Genomic DNA, 17,784 nt, shown 5'->3' with positions numbered 1-17,784 from the left:
ACTCGACCCTGCTTCCTGCTCCTCTGCACTGGTTGCAACTTCCCATATTCTGCTGAGTCTGAGCAGTGCTGAATGCCCTACACCCAGCCAGCTGGCTGGGGGCCACCCTCTTCTTTGTCCCCGACTCCTTACAAAAACTTCAGTGGATCCCACACTGCAACTCAGGATCAGAAACTGTACAAGTGTGTGTGTAGGATGTCTTGTGTGTGTAGGATGTCTTGGATCATTTAACGCTTCTCTGCTGGTCACCCACAGTGCCAGGAAGACAGCAGTTCATTCGTAGATCAATTGATTTCAACAGGCATTCACTGAACACTTGCAGTGGCCAAAGGATTTTATTGGTTAAAGTAAGAAATACAAGAATAAGGCCAAAGGAAGGTAATTGGGGTCTAGAGGTCTGCAGTATACTTCAAGAGCATGTCAACTCCCTGGATTTGAATGCAAACCTTTGTGTGTGCTTCCTTTGTGCACTTTTCTTGGGAAAGAGTCCTCAGTTTGCATCAGAATTTCAAAATCTGTGCTTGACCCCAGAAAGATTGAAGGCTAAGTATCTAGTTGTTCCTGGTATCGACCAGCTGGTGATACTCCATGCTCTATGCCTATGTGTGAGTCAGAACCACAGGCAGCTTCTAAGCACATGTGTTGGTCCCTCTGTTCTTGTAGGTCAGTTCCTAGATCATGGTGATTTCAGTGTATAGTTTTGTAGATTTTTAATATGAAAAGTGAAGGGAAATAGATGGAGGTCTTTGGGATAAGCTGTGTTTTAACTCATACTAAATTAGGGATAACTCATGCTGCAGTCCTGCTGCTGCTAAATCATGTCAGTCATGTCCGACTCAGTGTGACCCCACAGCCGACAGCCCACCAGGCTCCGCCATCCCTGGGATTCTCCAGGCAAGAACACTGGAGTGGGTTGCCATTTCCTTCTCCAATGCATGAAAGTGAAAAGTGAAAGTGAGGTCACTCAGTCCTGTCTGCCTCTTCGCGACCCCATGGACTGCAGCCCACCAGGCTCCTCCGTCCATGGGATTTCCCAGGCGAGAGTACTGGAGTGGGGTGCCGTTGTCTTCTCCATGCTGCAGTTCATGGGGTCACAAATTGTTGGACATGACTGAGCCACCGAACTGAACTGGAAAGATACTCAGTATATGTCCCCTAATGGGAGAAAAGAAGGCAGGAAGGCAGAAATGGACAGTGTCTCCTGCCTGGGCAGAATATGTCTAAGAACTGGAATGCCTTGTCTCATGTTTTCTAGGAGCTTGCAGTGGTTTGAGAGACATTATAACAACCTCTCTATCAATCTTTGGTGACCCCACTTTAATAAATATCCCAAACTGTTCAAGTGTAAACGTTTAAGTTTAAAAAGCGAAGATGAATCACTTAACATCATTTTTCTGCAATGTGGACTAACTTTCTTGAAAAAAATGGAAGGGAAAAAAAAAAACACATAGAATATTTCCCTTGTACCAGTTGGGGGCAATCCAGTACTACAAATGTGCAAGTGAGAGAAAAAAAGTACACGAAAAAGATCGTTTGTAATGTTGCTGCTACTGCATGACCTGGTGTCCTTTCTTCCCAAATTAATTTTTCTCAGGCCTCCGAAAGCCATAGCAACGGAGCAGTGCTGAAATGACCAATTGAAAATGCTTTCTTTCTTATGTAATGGCAAGTGCCCTCTCATAAATAATCCTTGGGCCAGGTGGCAACTTAGCTTCACAGTCTTCCAGACTGCAGGGTGATGAAGCGTGTGACCGGTGGCTGACTTAAGATTGCCACCTGGGTGCTCTCTTGGCCAGGGTTATCCTGCTCTGTTGGTACAAAAGGCCATCCACTCAGCCCCTGTGTCTAAGTATAGTAGTAATCACTTCTTTGAATGCCATGGAGATTCTCACGTTACTCTGGTAATGTGGTTTATAACAATACCTAAGCCCATGCACTTCTGGCATTGTTCTGGGTAGAACAGTAAAGTAAGGTCTTTCATGCCCTAACTTGAAAGTGTTGCCTGATATTTCAAGTGTTTATTGATTGTCTTTTTTAGGTTCTATGTGAGGTTTTACAGAAGATGTAAAGTAGTACTTGATGTTTTCTCTTTATTTATCAAGTGTGTCTCTTAGGGCGATAAAACTCTGCATACTCGATGACGTGATCCAGGATTGTGCGTGGTAAAATTAGCTGTGGCAAACCAGAGAAAGCAAGATCTGATAGGTTGCAGTTGTCGGGAACATTTTCATGGACACATGGTTTGACACCTCTGGTTATCCTGTCTCAGCATCTGCCTGAGTGTTGGTCAGCACTTCCCTGGGACCTCTGTAGTATGCGGTACCCTCGCTAATCTTCCACTTGGGCAAAAGGCAGCCAAGTTTTGGGGTCTGACTATATCTTCTTATAGGGGTGGACTTCTTTACCCTTATGGAATATTGCAGAGTAAGAATTCCATTTTTGAAAGCTGTTCATGAAATTTTCATGCAAAGCCAACCATTTATTGTGGTAATCATTCCTTGCGAGTTTACCCCCTGTGTTGGCAGTGATGGAAAGACCCGACTGTGATCCATTGTGTCATTTCACCAGTGTTTTGGCTGCTTTTACTTCTGAGTTTCATTTTTAGCTTGTCATTTACTCTATCCCATCTAAATGCAATCACTGCATCTCTGTCGCTCTCCGAATATCTGCTGGCTGAGACTTACAGAGCAGAATGAAAGTAATAACAGAGGTACATTGGTGATTTCAAAAACTCAAGTCGATAAGATTAGAAAATAATCTTCCTGAGAGATGAAAAGCGACGTGGGTTCAGTCACAAACTTGTCGTTGTTGATGATTCAGTACAAGAACGATTTTAAATGAAATTTGTGTGAGATTTATTATCCTGTGTTTTTTTTTTTTAAACTGTTGATGTCTTTATCTGAAAACTTGATCGAGTTTTGTATGCACAAACAAGTCTCTTAAATTTTCGTTTAAATTGTTGTCACTTGTGTGTTTCATCTACAAGAACTTTTATGTTGAATTACACTAGATCTGATAATACCCTTATATAGACACTATGTCAGTTGTCTGGTGGATGTAAGGACAGTTCCACATGTCATATAGCTTCTTCTACAGAACTGAGACCAAGGCTTCATATGACTAAGAGATGCTGAGTGACTTCTTCAGAGCCCCCTTAGCCTGGCTGCGCTTTCTGTCCAATCTCAAACCCCATTTCTCCTCATTGATCTTACTCAACTACCTGTTGTATTACAGCTCCACTCTTCTGCTCCTTTTCTTTGTTACTGATATTACTCAGACCTGAAATGTCCTTTATCCCTCTGAGCATCTCATCTGCAATTCAAATCCTACCCACCTTTGCTTCAGACTCTTTTCTCCTTGAAATTTCCCCTCAACTGAAGTTAAACGTAGGCTCCTATCCCCTAGAATTTCATATTTTGTCTGTACTTACCTCCTGGCTGTTAAAATATAGTCTCTTTATGGTAATCAATAGAAAGATCTTAAATTGTACACTCCTTAGTGGCAGAGACCAAACTCTATAGTCTGTGTTAAGCCTTTCATAAAACTACACCGTGTGTTTTACAGATAAAGTATTAAAATGTTTGTTGAATGTCCAAATGGAAGTTTTATCAGTAGACTAGACTTGAAGTGAAAGTGCTCTCTCCTTCAGCAGTTTGGCAGCTGTCTTATACTTAGTGGGTACCAGATATCTGTGGAATGAAATGCGGAGGGATGGATGGGTTCATGGATGGGTGACGGATGGGTGGGATGGTTGAATGAATGGATAGGAGCTATGAATCTGAGCTTTAAACAACCATTTAGATGGTGTGCTTTCATGATCCTATTTCTCCTCTTCTCAGCCCTATTGCTCCCTACACCTTCACCTTAAGGTCTCTGAGAATCCCTACACGTCAGGGATCATCGCCAGCCGAGACACAGCCCCCAGCATCATAGTGGCTTCAGGTAAGCAGCTTGCCTGGTCTGCTCACTGCTGTAAATTGTATTTATTTAAAGAAGCCAGGTAGCTGTGCTTGGAACTTAATGAGCAAGCTAAAAATATTTTTGAAAGGCACCTAAGCCACTGACCCTGAAGCTAGTATGCTGAAAAACCCTGCTCAGATAGAGTGTTTGCAGTCTAAATCCACCTCGGGCAGTGCACACTGCCAGCACAGCCTGTCGTTAGCTTTTGCAGAAACTTCTCCTCACTAATGGTGATGTGCTCTCTCCAGGTAATATAGGTTCTGAGTTGTCAGACAGTGACATCAGCATGTTTGTCTCTTCAGATGCGGGAAACACTTGGAGGCAGGTAAGAAAGTATCCTGGTTAAGTTACTGGCGTTTAAATGTATTAAAAATTATCTAGCTTGTTTCAGTTCTGGGAATTTATTCAGTTACACATAAATCCTAAAGCTTCTCTATGTGTTTATTCCCTTTTTTGTTTTATGCATGGCTTACAAAAGTTCTGAGTTCAGCAAATATTTATGAAATTTTATTTATTTGCTTGATAAATGAGCCTTTGCATGCGTGCTCAGTTACTTTCATCATGTCCAACTCTGTGCAACTCTATAGACTGTAGTCCGCCAGGCTCCTCTGTCCATGGGATACTCTAGGCAAGAATACTAGAGTGGGTTGCCATACCTTTCTCCAGGGGATCTTCCTGACCCAGGGATCGAACCTGGGTCTCCTGCATTGTAGGAGGATTCTTTACCATCTGAGCCACAAGGAAAGTCCTAAAAAAATGACACTTTATCATAGCCTATATGTAAGAAAGTTTATAAGTAACAATGAAACCAAATTAGATATGACTCAATTTTCCCCTTAAAAGAAAGCTGGAATTCTAGAGAGTTTATTATGTAGGGAACATGAAGCCTGGATGGGAGATTATCTATCTAATGCCCCATTGCCTCTGCAAATTCCTCTTGCCTTGAAGTCAGAATAGAGGAGAATGCAGTGATACAGAGAAAACCATTACCCAGGTGGTGCTCTGAGATGTTTAAAGCTCATGTGCAGAAGACAGAGTAATAACCATCAGGGCACATATGTTAGGGAAAGTAGAAATGGAATCACTTTCAACCAGTGTGTTTAGCTTAAATGCTTCCTCTTTCTTCTGAATGAAAATTAGATACTCCTAGCTTATAAAACAGGCGCTTAATGAGGTTTAACAGTCCTAACAAAATAGATGCCTAATGCATGGTTGTTACACTTCAATAAATATGTTTTAATAAGCCACTGACATTTAATTATCATACAATAACTAGCACCATAAATTGAAATCTAATGCACAGGTAATCACACAGCAGTGAGAACACTGCGCTTTAAATTTTAGACAGAGATGTCCATGTTACAGTCTAGTTACCATCTCCTAGCTTCAGAGATCTGCACTTTGATTCACATGTTTTGAAAAGACTGGGTCAGGAAAGAAACTTGCTTAAGAAATTCCAGGGGTTTTGATCTTGGAGATATATGTGCTCAGTCACTCTTTGCAATCCCATGGACTGTAGCCCTCCAGGCTCCTCTGTCCATGGAATTTGCCAGATAAGAATGCTCAAGTGGATTGCCATTTCCTTCTCCATGAATATATATAGGAACATGCATTGTTAAACTTCCTATGGACAATAGTTAGAGAGCCAGGGTCACATTTTTTTCCTTCTAACGTCCCAAACAAAGCAAATAAGTCTCTCCTATAGTCCTGGGGTACATCTCGACTGTAAGAAGTAGACAGAGTGGAAACAATTATGTTTATAGTGTAATCACAGACAAGGCTATACTAACAGAGTGACTGTGAGAAAACAATATGCATTTTGTATGGAGAGGACTTGGAAATTGTCTCCAGCCAGTCTTTATTTGACCTCAGATTCCTCTCTCCACATACAGAGAGAGACCCAGTGACAATGTACCCAAAGGTATGATTTCATTTTGATCAGAATTACTCTATGACTGGCTTCCCTGGTGGCTCAGATGGTAAAAGTGTCTGCCTACAATGCGGGAGACCCGGGTTCGATCCCTGGGTGGGGAAGATCCCTAGAGAAGGAAATGGCAACCCACTCCAGTACTCTTGCCTGGAAAATCCCATGGACAGAGGAGCCTGATAGGCTACAGTCCATGGGGTCACGAAGAGTTGGACACGACTGAGTGACTTCATTTCTTCACTCTATGACTGGCTAGAGAATCCATGAGTTGAACAGGAACATCTGTCCCCTGTAACACTTGGAAACTTTGAAGTAATTGCATGTGGAAAGGACACTGTCATTCACCCCGTCCTAGCATTGTCCATTATCGTCTACCTGGTCCTTGGCAAGTTACCACTTCTTTCTAAACCTTAGTTTTCTCATCTGTGAAAATGAGAGCCTTGGAATAGAGTGTCTTCATGGTTTCTCTGATCTAAAGATGTGACCCAATGTGACAGTTGCCCACATGTCAACATAATCATAAATGGAACCCAACAGAGCTCACCACAAAATGACAGGAATAGAGATATGAATACATAAATCTTAGGTATTATTTAAACTCTGCTTGTGGAGCACCTAAAATCATTTTATGGAATTCCAGTGGTACATGTCAGCCACCTGAGGAAGCACTGTTCATAACTGTGTCTCCCCACAGATTTGGGGGAACCCAGTTCTATCATAGAGAGATTATTTTTCCTCAAATGAAGACATTCTCTGAACCCTGGGTGTGGGGGGGGCGGCTGTGTATGTGCTTTTCCTCTTCCAGATATTTGAAGAAGAGCACAGTGTTTTGTATCTGGATCAAGGTGGAGTCCTGGTTGCTATGAAGCACACATCTCTCCCAATTCGACATCTCTGGTAAAGGCACCTGTTGCCCCTCAATCCTGTACCCAGGACTGGTTCCACACAGCTGAGACCAGTCTAAGTCAGGCTGACAGACTATAACTGTGCTTGTAGTAAATTGTCATGGTCTGCTGGACTATAACTTATACCTTTGCTTTATTATAAGGGTGAGGGGGAGAAAGAGAAAGGGAGCATGCTTCTGCCCTTTAGAAAGGAATTATACATGGTTTTGGAATGTGAGAGCTCCCTTCTCTCCCATCAGTACCTCCAGCGCCTCACTCTTTCAGTACAGTCATGGGTAGAATGGTTGTCAAGGATAATCTCTGAATAGCTTAATTTCCCACAGCCACCTATCCCAAATATTGTCTCCTGAAGTTTAATATTTGCATTCACTCTGTTCATTCTGCACAGAGATCAGCAGTGCATGTCACTTCTGCTCTGATCTCATTTGGCCTCATTTTTGCAGGCGGAAGAGGGTGGTTTTCTGAAACTCTCCCTGTAGGTCTTCTACAGATGAACATGCAAGGCCTAACTTCCAGAGGGGTTTTTCAATAGATTCCTTTATCTGTGTTTTTGAAAATGGCTCTCTCCACAGGCGAGCTCGTTCAAAGTCAAAGGCTTGATTTTCCCTCCACTGTTGGGTTACTTTGGTGGACCAAAGGGAAAGCCGCAGAAATAAGAGAACCAGAGGCTTAGCCTGAGGGAAGGCATCCCAGAGAAAGGCAGAGGAAAGGAAACGTCCTGTATGACCATCAGAGTTGCAGAGTCCTCTCTTACTTTCAAGAGCCTGTCCTTCTGCACCCTTTCACTCAGAGGGTCAACCAGGATTCGTAACAATGTACGAAGGATACCACTAAGGGTTTGATCACATGGAGGTGGCTGATTCAAGTCCATCACAGTGGTCTCAGAAGGTGACTGTTCTCAGAATCAAGGCTTGCTGCTAGATGACAGCAAGGTTTTAGAGAGGGTCACATTGAGATCTAAGACCTAATAAGATACCCAAATTTAAAAAATTCTATCAGTGACTTATCATTCCCGTTTCATACAGCTCTCCACTGATTGATGTTATAATACATCTGGGCCCCAAATCACTTGGCTAGCTGTATATCCACCTTCTGATGTAATTAAGAACACTTATTCATATCAAAGGCTCACTTTGACAATGCCCCAGGTACTTCTAAAATATATTCTGTCCTAGTTGGTAGTATCTTTTCTTTGAAAGGATTTTCTTTTGAGGTCCGATGACTGTTATTTTTTTCTGTCATCAGGTTGAGTTTTGATGAAGGGAGATCTTGGAGCAAATACAGTTTCACATCTATTCCCCTTTTTGTGGATGGGGTTCTGGGTGAACCTGGGGAAGAGACTCTCATCATGACGTAAGTGGAAAACCGTGTTGTCTTCTAGTCTTAATAGAAATCCAGAAACGTGTGGTTTTTAGCTGACCCTGTTCGCCTTGCTGCTGTCAGTTTTAAAGTTGCTAGCATAGGCAGTGCATCTGACTTCATGATTCCCTAGCAAAGAAGAAAAGAGCAATGCAGGCGTCCATTTTTGCTAGCTATTAGGAGACCTATACTGTAGGCTGGCAGCAAAGTGGTACAGCCTATTTCTTCCTATACTGAATAAGCTTAGGGAAATTAGACGTGATTTTTTTTTCAATAGAAGATAAAGCTATCGATTTAAAACTTGAATAATAAACACGCTGATATACAGAAAATCACAGGCATATAAGAATGATTTCACTTTAAGACAGAACACAGAGCTTGATCACAACCCCACAAAGGATGTTATTTTTCCCTGGCTCTTTACCTAACCCAATTGTGAGGCATATTAGGGGAACCACGAGAACAGTCTGTTCTTGTAAAATTACATTTGCGCTCATTCTTGTCTGGAAAGTGATGATCATTAATTTGTGAAAGACTTGATTAATGGCTTGCCTGCCTGTGGGTTTCAAAACATGAGCTTTGAATTTGAAATATGAAACTCTGATTTTTTCTTCTCCTGGAAAATCAGAAGTGGAAAACAGAGAGGAAAGATTTTAAAGCAGTTGATCCTGTCGACAGTGAAAGTTTTTAAATCAAAGTAAAGAGTTGGTACATTTTCTGATTTTTTTCTCCTTTTTTTTAACAATAGAAAAGAGCAACAAAAATTAACATGCCTAACAGTTATACTTTTGCCCAGTGGGTTAGCAATTTATTCTATAATTTGTCTTTATTCAGTTTTTATATTTACAAAACACAGATGGAAAAAGCTGATTGTAAAGGCTGCCTTGGAGCTTTTATTCACATTGACAATAGGTGATTCAAACACTTTATTAAGTAGCTGAGCGTCTCTGAGTCGGGAAGGTAGAATGAACAGGGTAGGACGTAGTTATAACTCTTCAGCCTTGATGCCTACTTCTCCTTGTGACTGGTGGGAAGATAAAATAGCACAGAAACCACAGGAACCAGGAAAATTAGCAAGAGAACCTGGAAGTATAATCTTGAACTGCAGAGAAGGCAGGATTTGTGATTGTTTTCTCATTCTTATTTTTTCTTTCTGCTCAACAGTTCTTGGTGTACAGTATATAGCAGCAGGCTTTTCGTCTAACACCCCTGGGTTCTAACTCTGCCAGTTCTTGGTGATTTGTCTTTGGTTTTTGCATGTGAAAACTTTCTGAGCCTCAGGTTACCCACAGATAAAGTGGAGTCAATAATAGCAACTCTGCTCAGAAATGTGTTTGGGGGATCAAATAATACGACTGATATAAGATGCTTAGCATTGTGCTAACCTCATAGTAAATATTCAGCAAATGCTAACTGTGGTTTTAACTGTCAGCATTGCTGTTACTGTGAGTATTCGTATCTTCTGCAGAGTGTTTGGACACTTCAGTCACCGCTCCGAATGGCAGCTGGTCAAAGTGGACTACAAGTCCATTTTCGATAGACGCTGTGCCGAGGAGGACTACAGACCCTGGCAGCTACACAGCCAGGTAGGGGGGCGAGTGTCCTGGGTGGGAGGCCTAGAGAGTACTGGGGGAAAAGCCAGTCATTGAAGGGAGGAATCAGGGTTCTCTGGGCAAAACCGTCCATCTGGTGGTTTCTTATGTGTTCTGGGTGCCATGGCAGTGAACAAACTCAACACTTATAGCTGTTGTGAAGTGATTCATGTTTTTATTGTACTAGGATATAATGAGATAAAATTCAGATGTGCTTGGCTTGGACTTTTGACTCAAAACAAAACACCAACTCAGCACACAGATCCAAACATAATTTATCTGAGCATGTCATCTGGTTGCAGGGTGTGGGGTCAGGGGTGAGGAAAGGCTCTTCAGTTTTATCTAGCAATGCAAACAGAGACATAAAATAGCAAAATTAGGCTGAGTGAGGAGTGCCAGTAAAATTCTTCCTCCCTGCCACTCACCGCTGCGATTCCCTGGGACTAGGTAGTGCTTTCCGCCTCCTTCCAAGGTTCTTGTGTTATAAGGATGTAGAATTAGTAGGAAAATTTCCTTCATCCTGGCCTCTCTGCTACTCCACTCACATTATTGATAGAATGCTTGGATAAAAGCATCTCTCTTTTGATTTCCCAAGGCAGAACTCATTCTGGCAGCCTCTCAAAGGACATAGCTGGGGCCCTTGCTTGCAAAGCCATCACTATATTGAGAGAGTGACACAACATATACTCCAAGCCTAGACTAAGTTGTATATTTATGTGCCGATGTGTAGTGCAGCTGGTTAAAGTGACTTTGCTCAAGAAAGACAGTGTAGAGTAGCTTAGACAAAAGTCTGTCTGGTCCTTTGGACACACACACAGAGCTGGGTTTGACAAGGGGAGCTACATCAGCTGGAATCACCCACTTTTCTTGGAGGCTCAATAATGAAAGGATTACTCATTCACATAGCTGATATTTTCTCCTTTGGAGTGCACGGACATTGTAATATTCAAAGCGTTTATTTATTTTGTGGAGAAACACTGAATTTAGTGCTACTGCTTACCTTGTAGAGGGATGTAAAATCAGTGCAGTAAAGTTGTGTGGGCAGAGGCATAACAAACCAAGGCAAAATGGACCTTTATGTTTCTTAGAAATATTCTTCTTTCATATGCACATAAATGATCATGTGCCAATCTTTTATTACAGAAGAAGTCAACTTAATTACCATAGATTTGTTGGTAATACACTGTTACAGACTGAGTCTTAGTTACCTGTGTGTCCCTCATAGCCTTCTACCCAACACTTTGCCAAGTAAGGATTTGCTGGAAACAGAATTCAGGACATTTTGACACTCTCTCAGTGCTTCTCAGGATTAACTTTGCCATCATGTTCTGTAATAGGACTCTAGACATTGAAAATAAAATGCTGTTAGCACAAAGCAGACTGCCCCCGTCCAGATTACCCTAAGATTTAAGGCCATCTCCCTGGACTGTCCTAGTGTGGGGTAGGGAAGGTCACGCCTATGGGCCAACAGTGTGAGATTCTTGTCTCCTTACAGGGGGAAGCATGCATCATGGGAGCGAAGAGGATATATAAGAAGAGAAAATCCGAGCGAAAATGCATGCAGGGAAAATATGCAGGAGCCATGGAGTCTGAGCCCTGTGTCTGCACAGAGGCTGATTTTGACTGGTGAGCTTGTGCTGTTAGCCCATGTAGTCATTGCATATTTCAAAACCACACGGGCCTTAACGAAAGTTTAGATTTGAATAGTGACATGCATAGATACAAGTGACAAGCCTCATGTTTGTTGAATTACCATGTGGGGACATCATGGCTTACAGGTTATGTGTGTGTGTGTATACAGAAAAAAAAACAGGGATTTCTTTAGGCTTAAGGAGGACTCAGGAGATAGCTGGTAATTATTTTCACATATTTGACAGGTCTCAGGACAAAAAGAGAGGCCAGATCCACCCCGAGTCCACTTAAACAATAAGTGGACGTTTCAGGGAGCAAATATATGTGTGCTCAAGATAAAAATCTTTCTAGAATCTAGGATTCCTGGTAGTGAAATTATGGTTATTAAGGACAGTGCATTTTCTGTATCTGGAAGTTTTCAGTTAGTGGCTAGCTGACCATTGCTTATGAAAGCCGTGGAATATTTTTCTGAATTCAGTGCAAGGATGGAGTCACTGGCATTGCTATCTGTGGCTTTATGAACCTAGCAGTAGGAGAGCCTTCTCCTTTTACCAGTATTAACCTAGTTTAAACTGGAAAAGGAATGCAACATTTAGACATTAAATATTCTCAGAGTGCCACAACATGCTTTTTGGAGCTTTAGTTAAGCAGAAAACTAGCTTGTGGGGCCAATGATGTCCTTGCTTTGTTCTAGTTTTGACTGTCAGATGAGGTTGAAAGATGATTGAAGATGAGTAGGTGGTAACCAACCCTCTTGATCATGTCCATCCCATTTTCAGTCTCTTTTTTATCCTCCTCCTTTTTAAAATGTATTTATATGTTTTTGGTTTAGAGAAAGCAATTGCTAAATGTGTATGTCAGTGTTGAATGATTGAACTTAACCAGCATAAGAAACAAAGACATTTACTTAGAAGTATTAGCTGGGTAGCAATCATCAGTCACATGTCTGATCATCAGAATATCAGTGATTGGGCTGAGATACTGTGTACATGCATGTAACATTACTTAGAAAAAGGAAGCATCTCTCATGGTAGATCTCTAGGAGCATTATCTGAATAAATAGTACTGGCCAGTCCTGGCACATTGGCTGCCAGTACTCAGACCTATGACCCAAGGCCATTCCTGTCTTGTTGGTAGAGAAGGCAAGCCGAGAGACAGTTCTGTCTCTCTCTGGGCTCAGCTGGAGGCAGACAGAGCTTCAGTTACACTGGGACTCACAGGGAATTCTGCAGGGGCCTCCCCAGCCCTGACTTTCCTTTTAGTCAGTGCAACACTTAAAATGACAAAAATATTTCATCTCTGTCCTACCTTCAGGATTGACATCCTGAACTACATTCACAGGGAGAACTTGCATGGAATGTTTGTCATTCATCACGTGCCTCTTTCTGAAACCTGGCTGCTTCTCCTTTATTCCCTCTATTCAAGGAGGATCCATATGGGGAGTTAACTTTTTATCTTATAGCTTTGACTTTGGCCTTCCCAAACAGTGATTTTTTGGCAAAGGTGGTTGTCCCTGAATGTTTTCTCTCAGTTTGGCTCTCTCCCGGGACATCCCTCTGCTAGATGACCTTGCCTGTTATTTGTAATTTCCTGAAATGAACACAGGATGTCCTGTAGGCAGAGTCCCGGAAGTCCTTCTACCCATGCTGTGTTGCACCAGAATCAAACCCAGCTGGTATGGGCAGAATTCTGAGAACCGACTGCCTGGTGACAGGCCCCTGAGCAAGCCTAGTTCTTCTTTCACAGCCTGTGTGTGCCAGCATCTCACCTCCATCACACAGATGAGCCAGTTCATACCTGTGCTTGCCATCACTGCCTGCGATTTGTCTGTGCATGAGGAGGTACAATGTGTTGCCATTCTCTGCGCCCAACTTCATCTTTCAGAAGCCAAGAAAGCCTTGGCTTTCACAAACCTCGACTCAGAGGCTCCTGGAGGCAAGAATGCAAGGAGGCTGAGAGAAAACTGTTTTCAAACTAGAGGAAATTTAAAGCAATTGGTGGCATTAACTGAATAGGACTGAGTTTTCCTTTGGGGGGAATGCTTGCAACATTCCCGAAGTACATTGCTTTTCCTGCTGTGACTTCGAAGCAGATGGCTTGGTCACAGAGAGACCTGGCTCAGCTCTCCTTGGTAGATCCAGACGTCTTGGAAGAGCACCCCAAAGACAACACTAGTAATGAGAATTATGCCATGTGGGGATGCCTTAGGTTCTTCAATGCAGTCGACACAGAGGACTGGGCTTCCACTATTACAGCTTTCTCAGGGCCCAACCACAGTCACTATTGTGTCTCCCCCTGATGAGAACAACATCTGTGCTCCTGGCTGAAAGGTGTTTAATGGGAATCACTGGCACTGAGCTTTCATCTCTATACATGCGTCTCTGTGGCCTCCAAGTTAGCATTTCTCAAAATGGATTCTGTAGAATGTTTTCTTGGGTAATTGATAGATATTCCGTGGAAAGAAAGATTCCACTTTTGGGAAGGCATTGATTTAGTGAATGCCTGTTTTTTTTTGTCTAATTGACCAGGGTATAAGTTGGCTGTGGACTGACTTAAACTGTTCTCAGTAACGTTGCCACCTACTGAAAGGTTTCTCGCATTTTTCCCCCAACAGTGACTATGGTTATGAACGACACAGCAATGGTCAGTGCCTGCCAGCCTTTTGGTTCAATCCATCCTCTCTGTCAAAGGACTGCAGCTTGGGGCAGAGTTACCTCAATAGTACTGGGTGAGTGCCTGAAGCATTGGCGTGAGGAGGTCATCTGCTGCTGCTTTTTTGCATGCGATAAACTTATAGAATCACTTCTGAACAAAGACGAGGTCTGTTTCATTATAGCACCAGTTTATTGACTTCCGTTCATTTTATTTTTTTTATTTTTTTTTTTACTTTTTTTTTACTTTTTTACTTTTTTTTTTACTTTTTTTTTACTTTCGTTCATTTTAATCGGCACAAATTTGCATTAATAGTGCAAATTCCATCTGAGAATAAGATTCCAGCTGCAAATAAGCAAAACAGGTTACTTGGATGAAGATAGCAATGATGATGATATACAGATTGCTTCATTTTTTGATCCCTTATTTCACAACTATTTAATCACATGAGGCTACCGTTTACCTTGCAGCATCCCTGTGTGGAAGGTCAAACAAGTATTTCCCATGTGCATTTCCTGCTTTATAGATGTGGAAACTAGAGGCAGAAAAGAAGCTCCTTGACCTTTCAAGAGTATGCTGGTGTTAGCAGGAATGTGTTCCATTTTCTCTATCCAGTTTTGATGCTTTGAAGACATGCATTCTGATCTTTATAAATCTGGAATCAGATTTGAAAATTTTGTGTTGAATGATTTGTGCTGTGGGGTTTATCCAATATTATTTAAGAATTACCATAAAAAGGAAAACCATGTGGTGACTTTCCCAAAATTGTAACTGATATTTATAGACTTAGGAAACTACTGTGTGGAACTTATTTGGAATCTAATTCAAGCACTCTATCAAAAGACATTTTCGAGCCATTTGGGAAACTAAATATGTTCTGGTGACTAGTGTTGTATTCATCAGGATTTTCCAAAGATATGCTTTTCAATCTCCAACTGGAGATATATATGTGTATATGAAGAGATTTGTTAAAAGGACTGGGAGCACCCAGCTATGGAGGTGGGCAAGTTCAAATCCTGATATCTGTAGGGGGGGTTGGCAAGCTGGAGACCCAGGAGGTTAGATGGTTTGTTTCTAGGCACAGTCTGAGCACTGATGGTGAACCAGGGAAGCTAATAGTATAGTTCCTGTCTGAAGACCAGCAAGGTCAAAACTGATGTTTCCATCTAAGTGTGAAGGCAAGAAGGAAGCCATTGTTCAGTTTGAAGGCAGTCAGGCAAGACAAATTTTTTTCTTATTTAGAAGAGAGTTAGCTTTTTTTAGGCCTTCAACTATTTTAATGAGGCCCACCCACATAAGAGAGGACAATCTGCTTTACTCAATTTACTGATTTAAATATTAATCTAATTCAAAAACACCCTCAGAGAAGCACCGGAATAAGGTTTGACCAAATACCAGGCCACTCTGAGGCCCATACAAGTTGACACATAGAATTGACCATCACAGGTAATATTAGGTTGTGTCTAAATCCAAGTTTTATATTATAATGTGCTAAGTCACTTCAGTGATATCTGACACTTTGTAACCCTATGTACTGTAGCCCGCCAAGCTTCTCTGTCCATGGGATTTTCTAAGCGAGAATACTGGAGTTGGTCACCATGCCCTCCTCCTGGAGATCTTCCTGACCCAAGGATCAATCCTGCATCTCTTAGGTCTCCTGCATTGGCAGGCGGGTTCTTTGCCACTAATGGCACCTGGGAAGTCCTATTTATATTATATTAACTAAATGTATTATACATTTATGTATGATAATGATATTTTGGTTAGGTCAAAAAAAGAAAAGTATCTTTTAGAGATACTTAATGTGTGACATTTGTTTTAAAATGTTAGAAAGGGGATGTATGCTGTGCTTAGTCACTCAGTCATGTCCAAATCTTTGCAACCCCATGGACTGTAGCCTAGCAGGCTCCTCTGTCCATGGGAATTCTCCAGGCAAGAATATTGAGTGGGTTGCCATGCCCTTCTCCAAGGAATCTTTCAAACCCAGGGATCAAACCCAGGTCTCCCGCCTTACAGGCACATTCTTTACCATCTGAACCACCAGGGAAGCCCAAGAATACTGGAGTGGGTAGCCTATCCCTTCTCCAGGGGATCTTCCCAATGCAGGAATTGAACCAGGATCTCCTGCATTGCTGGCGGATTCTTTACCAACTGAGCTACCAGGGAAGCCTAGAAAAGGAATACATGTTAATAAATTTTGAAGGTAACTTAATGAAAGTGTGGCTATTTATTATACTGTTTTCTCTCATTTGTGCATATTTAAGAATTCTGATATTAAAAAATTAAAGAGAGAGGGAGGGAGGAAGGAAGAGAAAAAAGGGGGAGAGGGGAAGGGCTGGAAGGAGAAGCGAGAGAGGGAGGGGAAGCAGGCACTCACCAGTAGGCCAGCACTGCTTGACAGCTGCCCTTCTCATTGCTCGTGAGAGCTGCCATCCAGAGGAGAGGACATTCATGTTCTTGTTTATGTACTTTTGCATTTGAAATGTTTACTTTTTTTTAATCTAAAAAAATAACCAAAATAATATATACTACTCTCAGAATAGTATATACTACTCAGTGGATATTACCTGAGAGCATCTCACCCTAAGGGATTTTTGTTGTGTTATCACATCTGCTGGTTTCATCCATTCCATTCAAACTTTTTTTCAGAAGGAGAGAAAAAAAAACATAGACATGCACATCAATATTCTTATCTATGATTGAATAAATAAATAAACTATGATTTATTTGCACTGTAACACAAAATTTGAGAAAAATGCAAGTAACATTTTTACAGCAAAGGGCCAGTGAGGTCTTGAGCATCTAGTACTATGTGAAAAATTGAAAAAGGCTGCTGAAATCACTCAACTTAATGGTGAAGAAATGCCAGAAAAAGAAGTTGTATCACTTGCATGTACGAACATGTTTAGACATTGTAAAGAGCACTGGGAACCTCTGAAGCTGATTTCAGAATTGATTTTTTTTTTTTCCCACTGAGTTAGTCAAGGGAGTTATGCTGTTCTCTCTTTGGTATTGATGACAGGAGGCTGAAGTACAGAGGGGTCTAAATTTTAACAAGTGCTACTGAAACCACTGTAATAAGGCAGAAAGAGAAGGTCTATGAACCCTTACTTTTCACTTTATTAAGAATATATATGTATTTTCATTTTATGATTATATACATGTATCAATATTTACACACACACTTAGACACTTAGATTTCTTTAGCTACTCCTAAACAGATTTCACCATTCCTTTGGTAAACTCAGTATGTGAAACCCAAATAAATCCTAACCCATATAAAATAAAACATCAGAGATGAGTAATTTATATATTCTATTCAATGGAAGTTTTCATCTATGCTCTATAAGATAAAATTTTCAATTATAAATGGTTCAACAGTAGGTTTGTTGTTGTTTAGTCGCTCAGTCATGTCTGACTCTTTGTGACCCCATGGACTGCTGCACACCAGGCTTCCCTGTCCTTCAGCATCTCGTAGAGTTTGCTAAAACTCTTGTCCATTGAGTTGGTGATGCCATCCAACCATCTCATCCTCTGTCATCCCCTTCTCCTCCTGCCTTCTGTCTTTCCCAGCATCAGGGTCTTTTCCAATGAGTCAGTTCTTTGCATCAGGTGGTCAAAGTATTGGAACTTCAGCTTCAGCATCAGTCCTTCCAATGAATATTCAGGATTGATTTCCTTTAGGATTGACTGATTTGATCTCCTTGTAGTGCAAGAGATTCTCCAAGAGTATTCTTCAACACCATAGTTCAAAAGC

General features: G+C 41.5%; 1 protein-coding gene across 5 annotated transcripts in view; it reads left to right on the top strand.

The window, feature by feature from the left end:
- Positions 1-17,784, top strand: part of SORCS1 (sortilin related VPS10 domain containing receptor 1) — a 571,188-nt gene that overhangs the window by 457,026 nt on the left and 96,378 nt on the right. For all 5 annotated transcript variants that reach the window (XM_043926561.1, XM_043926559.1, XM_043926560.1 and 2 more), the window contains exons 11-17: positions 3,840-3,942; positions 4,209-4,285; positions 6,693-6,784; positions 8,038-8,145; positions 9,620-9,737; positions 11,239-11,369; positions 13,990-14,103. In XM_043926561.1, the coding sequence (XP_043782496.1) occupies positions 3,840-3,942; positions 4,209-4,285; positions 6,693-6,784; positions 8,038-8,145; positions 9,620-9,737; positions 11,239-11,369; positions 13,990-14,103 (743 nt within the window). The remainder of the gene's footprint in view (positions 1-3,839; positions 3,943-4,208; positions 4,286-6,692; positions 6,785-8,037; positions 8,146-9,619; positions 9,738-11,238; positions 11,370-13,989; positions 14,104-17,784) is intronic.

This window comes from Cervus elaphus, chromosome 15 (assembly GCF_910594005.1).
Source record: "Cervus elaphus chromosome 15, mCerEla1.1, whole genome shotgun sequence".
Lineage (NCBI taxonomy): Eukaryota > Metazoa > Chordata > Mammalia > Artiodactyla > Cervidae > Cervus > Cervus elaphus.
This window is presented reverse-complemented; position numbering and strand designations above follow the sequence as displayed.